Here is a 15233-nt window from a genome sequence, read left to right as displayed (position 1 = left end):
GCTCGACCATATAGACCTCGCAGCGTGCAAGCTTCTAGCAACGCTTGGAGTCATAGGCCGCTGACCCTCCGAAGATCATGAGGCAGCCATCTAGTGTTGGAAAGCCGTCATCCTTCCCCTCGGCGTCGTCTACGGCTGGCTTAGGGTCCCCCTATGCCCCCTTGTTGGAGCCTTTAGACAAGAACTGCTTCATGAGGCCGTAATCCTTGTAGAGATGCTTGACGGGGAAGGCATGGTTCGGGCATTGCCCTTCGAGTAGCTTCTCGAAGTGGTTTGGGTATCCTTGGTGGGCTTTGAACCCCCCTTGTGGTCGACGGTGGCCACGAGTGAGCCCTCGTACCACTGCTTGTTCTTCTTCTTGCTAGGACGGTTGGAGATGCCTTCGCCAATGTCCTCATCCCGCTTCGCCTTACCCTTGGGGCGATCAAAGATCGCTCCAACCACCTCCTTGCCCAAGGCATGGCTGGTGGCGATGTCGAGGATCTCCTTAGTGGTTTGCGGACCCTTACATCCTAGCTTATGGACTAGGGACTCGTAGGAGGTCCTAGACAGGAAAGCTCCTATGACGTTGGCGTTGGTGATGTTGGGCAGCTCGTTGCACTGTCGGAAGAAGCATTGGATGTACCCACGGAGGGTTACTCCGGTCTTCTGTCAGTAGTTTTTTTAGATCCTATAGGTTTCTTGGATGCGCGTATGTGCCCTAGAAGTTTCCCACGAAGATCTCTTTTAGGTCCGCCCAACTTTAGATTTTGTTGGGTGTAAGGTGTTCCAACCATGTTCGCACCGAATCGGCCAGGAACAATGGAATGTTGCGGATAATGAAATCGTTATTATCCGCTCCACCGGCTTGGCAAGCAAGCCGATAATCCTCGAGTCACAGTTCGAAGTTCATTTCCCTAGAGTATTTTGGGATGTTGGTTGGTGGTCGGTATCGTGGTGGGAAGACGACATTGAGGATGTGTCGGCCGAAGGCCTGAGGTCCTGGCAAGTCGGGGCTCGGGCTTCGGTCCTCTCCGCTATCGTAGCATTCGCCACGACGAGGGTGGTAGCCACGGCTAGCCCCCTCCCTCGCAATGCCGTAGGCATGCCTACGGGCATTGAGGGTGTCGCGTGCGTCACGGTGGTGACCGAGACGCTCATGCACTGGGACCACGGTGCGCAGCCTGCCCCCTTGCAACGTCTGGTGGACTGACGTGTCCTTGTCGAGTCACTCTAAGGGCGTGCACTGGCTAGCGTCGAGCTCACGTTGTCAGGACAGCGAGCTCTCGGCCTGTTGCGCCGCGACACGCTCGAGTAGCGTGCGAATCTCACGATGGGCCCGACGATCCTCAGGCATTGCGGGCCCTAGAAGCCCTCAGAGCAAGGCCACTGCAGCATCGATGTTCTGGCTTGCCCAGACGAAGTGTGGGAGCGCTTCATCGTCCTCGATGATCCTCCGACGGTGTTGCGGAGACCGAACGAGAGCGCTATCGATGCGCTCTGGATGAGATATTTTGGGGAGAGCGGCTCTCCCCTGGCAAGCTACGTCATGATGTTGGCGAACGAGAAGATGACGTGGCACAGGTTCTCCTGGGAAGGTCGGGGTCCCAGGAAGCCGCCAAGCTGGCAGTCTAACCTTCCGTAGTCGAAGCCAAAGAGCTGGTCGAGGTGCGTGCAGCTGTAGCTCCTCAAGCGCCTCGGTGATCGCGTCGAGGCCGGCGGAGTGGAGACATTGGACGACGACGGGAGCCCGCACCAACTCTCCCTCCATCGTGACAATAAAATCTAGGTTCCCGAAGCGCACGTGCGCGCCCAGGACCCAGCTGACGTTGTGACTAGCCATCCGAGGCCTAGTGTGGATGTCGAGACACGCAAAAGGCCCCTACCTGGCGCGCCAACCGTCGATGTTTCGAGTTACCACCGACGAGTAAATTTGTATTATTATGCGTCTAGCTCGGATGGTGTGCTTAGAGGACACGAGGTTTATACTGGTTCGGACAAAAAGTCTCTACATCTAGTTTATCGCTGTTGCTCGTGTTACTAGGACCAAAAGTTTATAGTAGGGGGTACAAACGGACAAGAGAGGGATAGATCCTAAGTCTCTGGTGAAAAGAATAAACGAGTGCTGAGAGCTTGGTTGCTGCTCGGCCGTGCGTTTGTGTGTTTGTTATCTCGTGGTTTGGGGTTCGTTGGTTAGATTCCCTCCATGGGATGCCCTGTTTCCCTTTTATAGGCCAAGGAAAAGCACGGGTTACAGCAGAGGAAAAGAGAAGAATGAGAGGAAGAAGTCCTTCAGGATCGCCGGGTCCTTTTCCTTCATGCAGGTCCCGCCAACCCTATAGATGTTAACAGGGGAAGCTCCACGTCACGGCCCTGTCCGTCACTAGCGCTACGCGCAGGCGTCATCTACCGGTCATGGCGTTCCATTCTGTCCCGACGGACGTTGTGATGAACTAACGCGCCTGCCAGTGTTCGTACGATGGTTAGACAGAACAGCACCGGCACGTCCGACGCTGTTCTTATATGAACCCTCAGGTATGGCCCGTCACGGTCATGGGTTATATCGGGACGTGTCGGTCTCTTCCTTGGTGTCAGAGTTTTGACCCAGACCTATACACTTGGACTTGAGTGGTTGACGACGGTATGACTCTCTGTCGGGCGAGGCGGAGCCCGCCTCCAGAGGTCGGGCAAGGCGGAGCATGAACCCAAGAGTCGGGCGAGGCGAAACCCGTGGCCTCAGGGTCGGGCGAGGCGAAGTCCGTGGCCTCAAGGTCAAGCGAGGCGGAGCCCGCCCCCAGAGGGTGGACGAGTTAGAGCACGAACCCTAGGACCAGACGAGACAGAGCCCGCGGCCTCAGGGTCAGGCGAGGAGGAGCACGGACCCAAGGGTCCGACGATGCAGAGCTCACAGCCTCAGGGTCGGGCGAGACGAAGCCCGCCCCCATTGGTCGGACGAGGCAGGGCTTGCACACCTGGGGTCAGTTGAAGCTGTAGTCGCACTCTTTACTGCTGTGATGAATTAATGTTAACGACCATTAGCCTCTCCTATTCGTGTATCCTTGTATTGGTCGCCAACCATACGGTTTTTCGAAATTGATTTACAGGCCAGGAGTTTTGTGTACAAAATTGTTCCAAACAAGCGCCCTCCCCAAGTAGTATGGAAAAGCGGTTTCCCAAGCTGACCGCAGTGTGACCTATGTATTAGTTCGACAATCTAAAGTACAACTTGCTGCATGCAAAACTCTGGAGTTCCAGGCTACTTGCCACACCTATACGTCTTTTGCCCCCAAGTGCATGGTAGCGTTTAAGCTCTCTCCAAAAGAATGAATTCCACCAAATGATCCTCAGAAAAGAGACGGTTCAATAGGGTATGTTGACATCACTCCTTTCAACTGACAGCTGCGGCAGCAGGTTGTGGCAGCAAATCAATGACACCATAACACCGACCGCAAAGAGTAGGATGGTCATGGAAAGATCCAACGTCTTGGGTGTAATTCCAACACCTCTCACACTTTGCACCATCCGCACGAGTCACACCAATCCATATGTTTCCAGTGCGTGGGTTACTGAACTTTCCTGTGTATGGTACAGATGATGTAATTTCTTCATTTAGGATTGGAAGAACATCCACCTGCAGAAAATGAAGGAAACGTTAAGCATATTATGTGTAGATAGTGGAAGATGGTCGTTTTGAAAAGCATGTCTGACCTGAGATGTAATGAAGAGGCGATGCAGAGCGTCTGCGTCATTAGATGCAGAAGATAGCTCCTTCAGGTTTAATACTGTATCTGAACTTTCGGTATGGAGATAAACCTTCGCATCTAAGCTTGAACCAATCAACTTTCCAGTGCGAGCATTCTCCAAAATTTTGTTAATCTCTGACCTCAGCTGCATATACCAACATAATTTTACAATTTACATAATAAAGAATCAATTTTGAAGATAAAAACCAAGTGCACAACTGAAATATACCAATAAAAGGAGTTATCATGAATTCAAGATTGGACAACACACCTATCTAGTGTATGATCAGCAAATTTAGTAGAAATGCTGACATTTCACATCACAAGAGATTTATTATGGTAAAGTCATTTTTTTTTTCTTTGCCTAATTTAAATGTTCAAAGTTGAATGCAGATTTCTGACATGACTAGTTTTGCCTGTTTGTTTAACCTCTAGGAAGTACAGATTTCTAATGCTATAGAATATGAAGCCTTATATATAGAATGAACCATATTTGTGAAAGACAAAATAGCCACTTCTTTCTTTCCATTTTTTGAGGGCAAAAACTTGAGTACCTCCAGGATAACACCCAGGAAATCAACATCATCCTTCGGGGCTGAGAGCCATTCTTCATTCTTTTCTGGCCATTTCAGGTCAAAAACAAAGTTTGCAAGGGATCCATCCTGCAAGGTGTATTGAAAGGGTAGGTTCTGCCAGATATCCTCAGCTAGGTGAGGCATAATCGGGGAAATGGCCCTAACAAGGTAGAGCAGATGTGCCATGAGGACAGTCTGACAGCTTTTCCTTGTGAAGCTAACTCGGCCTCTGATAGGACAGAAATTGCATCATCAAAATTCTGAATCCATATTATAAAATGACAATAGCTAAGATTTTGATCTAATAGAATAAAATCAGGAATACTCCGTATGAGAGAAAAAGCCATACCCAACATAAAGCCGATCCTTTGCAACATCCAAATAGAAATTGGACAAACCAACAGTAGCAAATCTTTGAAGCATCTGAGACATGGAGGATAAGAAGTCAGTAATGTAAAAGCATAAAACATATGTAAATTAGAGCATCCTGAGCAAGTAACAGAGGAATTAGGAGTATATTAAGTCAGTACCATCAAACACACAACATAGTACAATCATGTCATGCGCTTATGATTTGAGAACATGCTAGAAAATTAAGAAAGCTACAGAAACCCACAGATTCAAAAGGCCAGGGAGTTTATTGAACAACATATTGCCACTTTCAAGCAAAAACTATGTGATCAACAAGCATACTTTCTGTTTACCAGAAGCCCGTCTAAAATAAACCCAATGAAACCCTATCCCAAACACAGACCTGCATGCATGAGAATGCACATGTACATATACTCGTTACAATGTAAAGTTCAAAGAAAGGAAAAGGAGAAGGAAGAATAAGTCAAATATGCGAAATTGGCACAGAAAAACAACATGTAGACATACCTGATATACTTTATAGAATTGGTAACTTTCATAACTATCCTTCATGGAAGCCATGACAGTCTCCAGTTGGAAAAGTGCATACTTGTCAATTTTTGGCAGGTCATTGTAGGGCACAGAATTATCCGGCTATAAAAAGAAACATAAAGAAACAAAGATGATTTTATTGGAAAACAGATGTTCATTGAAATGGAGGTAAAAGAAACAAAAGAAAAGACAAAAGTAACAGTTATGAAATACTAATCCAAAGGACATTTTAGAATATCATCAGTTAAGGAAACATCTACTGAGATAATTTCCTGATCCAAGCAATATACTCCCTCCATACTCAAAAATCAAGTCATTTTGGACAGGATTTAGCATACCAAGGAGTGATTAATTAGGGTGTACTTTTCCATGTCTGCCCTTATTAAATAGGGTAGCAGGTATCCCCAATACAACAAACGTTTGCAGCTTGGTTGGTTAGCTCGTTGAGGCACGAGCCACGAGGGCAGTGTTCGATCCCTCGCGTCGTCATATTTTTTGTGTAATGTGTCAATTTTGCGCGCGATTTTTTTCATTGGCGCTTGACTGATTCGTTGAGGCCCGCTGCATGGCACTGTGGGCGCGTTTTTCCCCCTTGTCGCGCGGATTACTTTCCTTGGCGCTCGCGTTGGCCGCTGCATGGGACTGTTGGCGCGATTTTTTGGCGCGATTTTTTCCCTTGGCGCGGATCGCTCCGTTCGCTGGCGCGTGGTTTTTGTGCCAGTTCGTTTGGGTCACTTGCCTATTTAAACGCCACAGCGCAAGCAGTACTAGTATGCAACACAACACTAAGCCAGCTCTTCTTGTTCATTTGTCGTGCAACTGTCCCAACACATGGACGAGTTCTTTGCTGGATTGGATCCCAATGGTAAGTACTTGTCCTGTTTCTTTGTATCTTCGTCTCTGTTTTTTTGATGCATGCATCCATTATTTAAAGTCTAAGTGTACATGTTCTTATGCCACTCTACTAGATGACAATGAAGCGTTTGCTGCTTTGGATTTGAACTTGCCACCGGAAGATGAGGAATGGTGTTCTTATGTTCTTACTAGAATATTGACCTTAGGTTCTTCCAAGAGCAAGATTCCTAAAATAATGTTTTTATGTGTGACTGCTCGACCAAGATTCGATGAGGGGGGAGTGTGTATTTTTAACTGGAAAGATAGGATGCTTTCCTCTAGTTACTTTTGAGCATGCTAAGAGGAGTAGTGTTAACCGGCCAGCTGGGACAATTGAAGCGAAGCCGATAGCAACAATTACAAGAGATGTAATTAGAGAATTCATGATTTCTAGTGTTCTTCCTGCTATTCGAGCTAGATGGCCACTAGAAGATGTCGACAAGCCTATCTACATTCTGCAAGATTATGGCACCTTCTCATATTAGAGTAGAACATGATGATCCACAGTTCCTTGAAGCTGGTAAAGAAGATGGTTTCGACATTAGGGTCATTTTTCAACCATCAAATTCACCAAATTTTGATATCGTAGATCTGGGCATATCTCGTGCTATCCAAGCTATTGAAATTAAGAAAGATGCAAAAAAACGTTGATGGCCTTAGTCTGAGCGTTCAACAGGTACACTCTCCACAAGTACATTTTCTTTTCTAGTTTCAACTCAGTCTAATTTCATGAGTAGTAGTATATCATTATAACTGAATTTAATTTCATGAACAGGCCTTTCAAAATTTCAATATTATTCTCTCATTGGTAGCTGACGCTTTGGAGAAGCTTGGTTCATGGAGGAACAACTAGACCTCGGATTAGTAGTTGCACAATTAGACTTCTTTGGTATTTAGGCAAATATGGATGTATGCATGAGACATTTAATCTTGATCGAACAAATAGTACTATCTTTGCATCTCCTTTCTTTTTCATGTGCGCACCCCGCATTGCTACTGTTCCCTTGCCGAGGAGCCATGGCCATGGACGACTCATCCTTCGGCTCCGAGAGCCCACCTCCTCGTCCTCCTTGGAGGCTCCTGCATCTCCGACCGCATCATCCTCCGACTCCTCCGTCGCGGCCAGCGACGTCCTGCGGCGCAGCTCGACAGACTCTGGTGGCACGATGTCCTGCGGCGCAGATCGACGGACCACCATGACGTCCTCCGCCACGACGTCCTGCGGCGCGATGGCCTCCATGCGTCGCTTCGTGGCCTCCATGTGCAGCGCGAGCTCTCTCTCTCTCTCCATAGAGACAAGCGACAGACTCTCTCTGATGCGCGGCGTGAGCGAAGCAAGGGACGACGGCAAGCGAGGAGGCGCAATTAAATGTATCCTCGGGACTAGGCGACGCCGTGACGGGCCAGGATACGAAACAGTGGGGGTAATCCCGTCCAAAACTCTCTCCATGCGCCCAAAACGACTTCATTAGTGAAACCCACTCCACCCCCTAAAACGACATGATTTCTGAGTACGGAGGGAGTATTCCTTAACATATGGATCTAGCTCACTCATTCCGTTCATGCTTTTGGCACATCATTATCACTTATTAGAAAACAAAATGAAGAGATGTGTTTGACCACATGGACATACCTTCCAATCATGGAGATTCGACAGCAGAAATCGCATCGTGCCTCGTAGTTTTCTATACATGTCAGACATCTGGCGCAAGATTTGTGGACCAATCAACACATCGGTAGAGTAATCAACACTAGAAACCCATAGACGGAGAACATCTGCTCCATAGCCAGGTTCTTCCTGCACATGACCAATGAACATTTAGCCAGGTTCTTCCTGCAAATGACCAATGAACATTTCATTCTGCGAAAGTAAAAGCAAAAAAGTTACTTTCAGGAACATACCGTTTGGTTTTTGCCACCAACAATGATTTTCTCTGGGTCCATTACATTGCCATCTGATTTACTCATTTTGAAACCCTTTTCATCCAGTACAAATCCATGTGTAATAACACCGGAGTAGGGAGCCTTCCCTGTTTTCTCATGGAAAAAATTGAAGAATAATTTAGACAAATGGAACTTTAGATGGAAAAAAAAGAGTTAGAGAAAAAGGCTATTATTATTTCACACTACAAACATATCATAGAAAAGCAAACAATATGGGTGGCAGGCTTTCCACACCTCTGCATAGAAAATGTTTAAATAAAAAAACAAGAACATGAAATTGAAAAGCCATGGAAATTGTTTGTAGGAAAAGATATAACCATGGAGGAATCAGAAAACAATGACAAGAAAATAACTTCGAAAACTAAAAAAAGAACACAAATACCTGTAGTAGCAATGCTAGTCAACAATGAGCTCTGGAACCATCCACGATGTTGATCTGAACCTTCAAGATAAATATCCGCAGGAAAACTAAGACCGTCCCTTTTTGCTAAAACAGCTGCCCATGAAGAGCCTGAATCAAAGAAAGATATAGATATATATATAAAAACAATTTCTGATGAGAGATGATTGTAGAACTCAGAGAAACTGATGCAGTAAAAAGTACAAAAGCAGCATCAACCATCAATGCACAAGATAGCAACATCGCTTTAACACTTCAGCTCAATTTTCAGGATATAGTAAAAAAGATAGATTCAAGTCAAAGAAAAAAATTCCCTCCAATCTTTTCTATTTCATGTTTCCAAATTTATATGAAACCAAAGTTTACATAATTTGACCAACAATATTCAATATGTTATCACAACCAAAACTAGGACATATGAAAACTATAGTACTAAATGACCACTAAAAATACTTCTACAGCATTACCGTATCATCATAATTCCCCGACAAAATTAATTCTATCCATTGGAAAAACATATCACCGAGCTATACATTTCAGTAGAGGAATAATGAAAACAATGTACCAGAGTCAAACCAAACATCCATTGTATCAGTTCCCTTGCGATATTCTGATGCTTTGTCCCGATATCTATCTGGAAGAAGTTCCTCAGTTGTCATATACCACCATGCATCACTACCTTTCTTCAACACAATAGCTGCACAAAATGCAACATATATTTATTCAAGCACAAGAAAATAACACAGAATTCTTTCCCCAAAAGAACCAAACTATATCCAGCACTTGAAATATAAGCCTGCCAAACATTGGGTTGTTCTATAATAATGTAGAGAACTACAAATCTCATAACAGTCATCCCATAATGGATGGAAGGCAGATCAGACATGTCTGGATCTGAGACTGAAAGATAACACATCATTCAGTTAATGTGCGTACCCAGTGCAGAGAGCTCCCGCTCTGTGCGGGGTCTGGGGAAGGGTGTTAGTGGCAAGCCTTACCCTCGCCTGTGCAATGCGAGGAGACCGCAACTCGAACTCGGGACCTTCCGGTCACAGGCGGTAAGACTCTACCGCTTGCACCAGGCCCGCCCTTCACATCATTCAGTTAATGGTTTGCTCATAAAAGCTCTTACAGGGTTACTGCCTAAAACTTGGTACCCTCCCCAGACACCAGCAAACAGGACTTTTGGGCGTGTAACTGCTTTGGCAGTGATGATGTTCCAACCACAACAGAAATATCAGCAAAGAAATGCAAGAAATAGACAGATATACCCTTGACGTGTTCAATAGTTTCTTCAGTTATAAGAGGTTCCTGTGAGTCCACATGGTAAAAAACTGGAATAGGAACACCCCAAGTTCTCTGACGTGAAATACACCAATCAGAACGGCTAGAGGTCATGGCAACAATCCTGTTTTGTGCCTGGGAACATCAAACCAAAGTCATGAAACATGGTCTTCTTATATCAAACAACACAAGATAGCAGCAATAGAAGTAACAAGCAGTAGTATTTCATCATTGCAGATTGGCAGAGGGTTTAAAAAGGAAAAATAACTCAAAAATATTACATAGTGGCAAAAATGCAATTACTTGGTCACAGTAAATGGGATCAAACAATCACTTACACTCAGAACACATAATTCAAGACCAGAAGACATAAATAAGGAAAATAATTTCAGGATCTGGCATCAAACATAAACTGCCAACTTAAAAAAAGCAGAGAGAACCAAACTTAAATACCTGAGAAGGAACCCAAGTTACTTGTCTGATTGCATCCATTGCAGCATTACGGAAACCATCCACAGATGCAAACCACTGCTCAGTTGCTCGAAATATAGTTGGTTCTTTAGATCTCCAGTCATAGGGGTACTTGTGTTCTGACAACCAAGTGAAACTAATCAGTCAAACTTCTATGATAAAAGTGGAAACAAAAGAACATGAAGACTATTGTCAAGTTACTAACTGTATGGCTCTTCTAAAATGAGTGAATACTGTTCATCCAGATACTTCACAACTGCAGTATTGCCAGCCCCCAGGACAGACAAACCACTGAACTGTCCAGCTTCAGCTGTGAAGTTCCCTTCATCGTCCACGGGAGAAATAATAGGAAGCCCATACTTCAAACCTGTTATGTAGTCTTCCTGGCCATGGCCAGGGGCAGTATGAACAAGGCCAGTGCCCGATTCAGTTGTAATGTAATCTCCTCCTAGAACGACGGAACATTCATTGCCATTCACAGGATGGGCATACCTGAAGGCACCAAGCATGGCATGAAATAAGTACATATAGATGGTTCAAAAAAAAAGCTGAGCAACCATTATTGAGAGGTCCAACACAAAAAACAAACCTGCAGTGCTCCAAGGCAGATCCGGGAAATGATTTGTGGACTACAAGCTTCACACCCCATTTGGACTCAAGATTTGTGACAAGATCAGAAGCCACAATAACGAACAATTTTCCTTTCTCAGAACTCAATATATTTCCAACTTTTCTTTGTTTACCACCAGATGTTGACTCACTTTCGAATACAGACTGTACCTCAGCTACTGCATAAGTAAGCTCCGGGTTCACAGCAACAGCTGGTAAAGGAAGGTAGAGACAATTTTAGACAAGTTATTATATTTCCTAAATATTTAATCAAAGGAATATAACAGATAAAAGTTAGCATAGACAGGCAGATCTAACTGCAACGTTGCACAACTGAGCATGTTTGTTTCCATAGCAGGATAAGCAGATCAATCATACTTACAAGTTCCCATGCAATTAGTTTCCATATGATATATCCATCTTTTGTGCATTTTACTAGTTTACTACACAAAATTGTAGATAGAGATATTGTTTGTCGAATTGGAAAAAAAAAGGGCGTACCCAGTGCAGAGAGCTCCCGCTCTGTGCGGGGTCTGGGGAAGGGTGTTAGTGGCAAGCCTTACCCTTGCCTGTGCAATGCGAGGAGACCGCGACTCGAACCCAGGACCTTCCGGTCACAGGCGGTAAGACTCTACCGCTTGCACCAGGCCCGCCCTTCACACCCTTCCCCAGTTAAGAGCTATGTTGAACTGAATAGAACAAAATTCACATGGGGAAAACTTAAACAGTTAAGAGATATGTCATTTACTCCTTTGATAGTTAAATCTCATTGTTTTTCCATATACAAATACATGCACGCTGAATACTCTATTTTCATAGCTAGCAACAAGTTAGCTCTCATGATATCTTATTTAAAAGGTGTCTCTCACTGGATGTTTCCCTTAAAATAAAGCAAACAAGGCATCACCTCACCAGCATTAGCCGGAATTGTCCATGGAGTGGTGGTCCATATGGCCAAAGATACATTTGGAAGAAATTCGTCTAGCATCCCAGATTTAGATGGATTGGTAATCTTGAATGCGGCATATATGCTTCTGGAAATGTGATTTTCGGAATACTGGAGAAAGATAAAAGCGGCATATATGAGGAAGCAAAAACTATGGACAGATTTACCAACACAGTGCATGTCATATGTTCTTCAAGAGTATCAAATATACAACAAGAAAAGAATTCTTAGGTAAATTACTTTCCATTTTATCCACAAACAAGAGACATGCAGATTTAGGATGTGATCAGAAGAGGGGATCTGTTCTACAAATATTAGGATTTGAATCCGAATTCCCACTATCCAAACAAACTCAATTTCAACTTCACGGTGTCACTATATTAATCAAATGTCTCTTTTTCTACAAATTGGAACAGAGCTATGCAACTTATTAACCGGAAGAGCTTCAATGTTCTGTTTCCTTGGTTTAAACAAATATTACCAGAAATATCCACCCTCAGGAAGCATACTTACAATGACAGAATCAGAACAGTTAAGCATTTTTCCTATGTATTTGACAAATTACAATAGTGTATTCCATGCATACCTCCAGTTCAGCTTCTGCCAAAGCTGTACGTGATGATGGACTCCAATGGACAGGCTTTCGTCCTCTATAGATATATCCTTTCATAACCATTTGACCAAACACTTCCAACTAGCATAACAAAATGGATAAGAAAACGTAATTACTTTTGTTCTGTAAGAGGTTCTAATTGCAATGGAACATGCTCATCATCAGAACATAAAATTTACAGTTACAGTACACCATACTGTCGATGAATATTTGCTGGCCACACAGATAGATTTAAAGAAAGAAAATTAAATGCACTAATCTAATGTTGTCCAGAAGATAAGAGATACGGAAAAGAGAACTCGAGTAATGTCAGACCTCCAAGTTCTCATTTATGTCCAATACACATTAATATCATTGCCATATTCTGTAAAAGCAGGTAGCAGATAGAAAACCTGAGCAGCTTCGTATTCCGGTGACAGAGTTAGATAAGGGTTGTCCCAATCGGCCCATACACCATACCGCTGCAAACAGTAGACTTATTGCTTAATTACACGATACAAAAGGCTAAAAAAAATGAAAGGCTTGGATCGATCAACAGAACAAGAGCCACAACATGAATTTGGCTTCTGTTTAGAAAACTGCAAACACACGATAAAACATCACCAAAACAGATAGCATCTGTTGACAAGTTAGATCAACTTGCCATTAAAACAATTTAAGGGATGAAACGACTACCTTGAAAGATTTCATTTGTGCATCGACTGTTGCTTTAGCAAATTTTGCAGCTTTTTGCCTTAATTTTATGGGCGTAAGAGCACTCAAAGTTTCCTTATCCATTGACTTCAAAACTGCAGAAAATAATTAGCAATTACTTGGTCAGTCTCATGTATGCACAAAAGTTTGCAGCTGTTACTCCACCAAATCTAATTAATGAGCATAACTAGATGAACTTATATAGATCTTTGTACAAATGAACTTGCCTTTTAGTTCTATTGGAAGGCCGTGGCAATCCCAACCAGGAACAAAGGACACTTTATGATTCTGAAGCAGCTGCGTACAGAAAAAAGCATAAGCAAAGCTGTGATTCTGAAACACTAACCTACAGCAACAGTCATATGAACAGTAGTTAGTACCTTGTAGCGATTTATAAAATCTTTGAGGATTTTATTGAGCGCATGGCCCATGTGAAGATCACCATTAGCATACGGAGGGCCATCGTGGAGAACAAATGCAGGCTAATCAATCATCCAAACAGAACAAGCAATTAAATCAGATTAACGGATCTATTAACATTTCAGGTATGTACTTGAAGATATTGACTCACCCCAGTGTTCCTTTCAGATACCCTTTTCAGAACCTGATTCTCGTCCCATAATTTTTGGAGCTCTGGCTCCCGTTGTACAGAATTCGCTCTCAGCCCAAATGTTGTTTTCGGGAGATCCACAGTGTGCTTATATTTTCCATCCTCTTGTTTCGCACCTAGCAAAAGCAAACAAGCCAAACTCAACTCTAATACTTTGTTTCTGACAATGGAAGAAGGACTGATTGCCAGAGCAGAAGCTCAAACTGTCAATTATCAACAAACTGCTTTTTTTTATTTGAAACAAATCAGATCAAGTTTATGGGGATAAGCAAGCAATGACATATGGAAAAAACGCCCAGTGATGAAGGTGCTTGCTTAAACTAATAAATAACAGTAGTTTACTATCTAATATCTATCTTCACCGAGACAATGCTAGCTATGAAGAAATGAGTCAAATATGAATAGAATTTGAAATAAACAAAGCCACGTTAGTTGCAAAAGTTGTCACAGTTACAACATCTTTCAATGTAAACTGACTAAATAGAGGTTAAAGTTACAGGCCCTACTCATCTGGACGACATAGATCACAATGTGACCAAATCCCTAGCCCAATTGTCAATGTCAACTCCAGATCATCTCAATCAAATTGGCAAATTCATCTCACAGAAGCTCACCAATCCCAAGCTTCACAACCAAAAGACAAAAACGGAATCCCTTCAGCAAATTACCGCAAGCACAGACCGCTCAAAGCACCTACGTCAAAACTTTACCCTAAATTCGGCTACTCCGTTCCAATTAAACTTCAAAGTACCACGATACCATAGAAACGGGCATCGATTCCTCATCCAAAACCCTGGCCAAACAAACCTTCACCAGAGATGAAGTTCTAAACAGCAATGGCAGAAGAAAAACAACGTGAGAGCGGCGGGGCTGACCCTCCGCGGCCTTCTTCGCGGCCATGACGGGGCCCCTGGACCTCCGTTTGGAGGTCGACGGGGCAACGAGGCCGCCGCTGGACTCGGTGCAGAACGGCTGCGGCCACGGCGGCGCCGCCAGCCTGCGGAGCGGGAAGCGGAACCGCTGCGTGGAGAAGACCTGCGAGAGAGCGAGAGAGCGAGAGGAGGAGAAGCAGCAGGTACAAGTAAGTCAAGCCTCGCTCTAGTAGGTTCTCCTAGAACGGAAGGAGTCGGGGGCGGCGCTTACGCGGCAGCATGAGGCGGCGTCCATTCGGCGCCAGCCGCGACCGCGAGGGAGGGAGAAGGCGGAGGTGCGGGGACGGGACCCGCCCTGTCAGCGGCGAGGCGGTTTTGTACGGAGCGGGGAATGGTGGTGGCCTAGTGCCGGCTACCGGGCACGGGCAGCGGGGGATAAGGGGGTTGCCGAGGGAGTAGGGACGGAGAAGCGAGGGTGGCCGGAGAAGGGAGGGCGGAGGCGGAGGCGGAGGCTGCGGAGTGGGTCCGGCTGTCGTGGAGTCTACTGGGGTCCACTGTCCAGTGAGGATGAAACCCTCACCGGCTGGGCTGCGAACACTTGTCGAATCCACCACCCATGCTTCTGGCCCACGGGCCTGTCCATGTCATTTTGGGCCAAACTTGATGGGCTGGTAGCTGCTCGGTTTGTGAGATTGCA

At 44.7% G+C, this 15233-nt stretch overlaps 1 protein-coding gene across 1 annotated transcript; it reads right to left on the bottom strand.

The window, feature by feature from the left end:
* Nucleotides 1-2998: 2998 nt before the first annotated feature.
* Nucleotides 2999-14987, bottom strand: LOC136478192 (isoleucine--tRNA ligase, chloroplastic/mitochondrial-like). Its single transcript, XM_066476545.1, has 22 exons — nucleotides 14808-14987; nucleotides 14540-14699; nucleotides 13626-13780; nucleotides 13435-13536; nucleotides 13282-13351; nucleotides 13037-13149; nucleotides 12754-12822; nucleotides 12335-12442; nucleotides 11715-11859; nucleotides 10783-11014; nucleotides 10399-10685; nucleotides 10176-10312; nucleotides 9710-9857; nucleotides 9004-9135; nucleotides 8421-8549; nucleotides 7997-8124; nucleotides 7728-7892; nucleotides 5177-5302; nucleotides 4647-4720; nucleotides 4277-4526; nucleotides 3688-3867; nucleotides 2999-3610 (listed from the first exon to the last, which is right to left on the bottom strand). The coding sequence occupies exons 1-22, from the start codon at nucleotides 14829-14831 to the stop codon at nucleotides 3368-3370; spliced, it is 3177 nt and encodes a 1058-aa protein (XP_066332642.1). The 5' UTR covers nucleotides 14832-14987; the 3' UTR covers nucleotides 2999-3367.
* Nucleotides 14988-15233: the final 246 nt, after the last annotated feature.

This window comes from Miscanthus floridulus, chromosome 8 (assembly GCF_019320115.1).
Source record: "Miscanthus floridulus cultivar M001 chromosome 8, ASM1932011v1, whole genome shotgun sequence".
Classification (NCBI taxonomy): Eukaryota; Viridiplantae; Streptophyta; class Magnoliopsida; order Poales; family Poaceae; genus Miscanthus; species Miscanthus floridulus.
The sequence above is the reverse complement of the archived record's forward strand: the minus strand, read 5'-3'. Positions and strand labels throughout refer to the sequence as shown.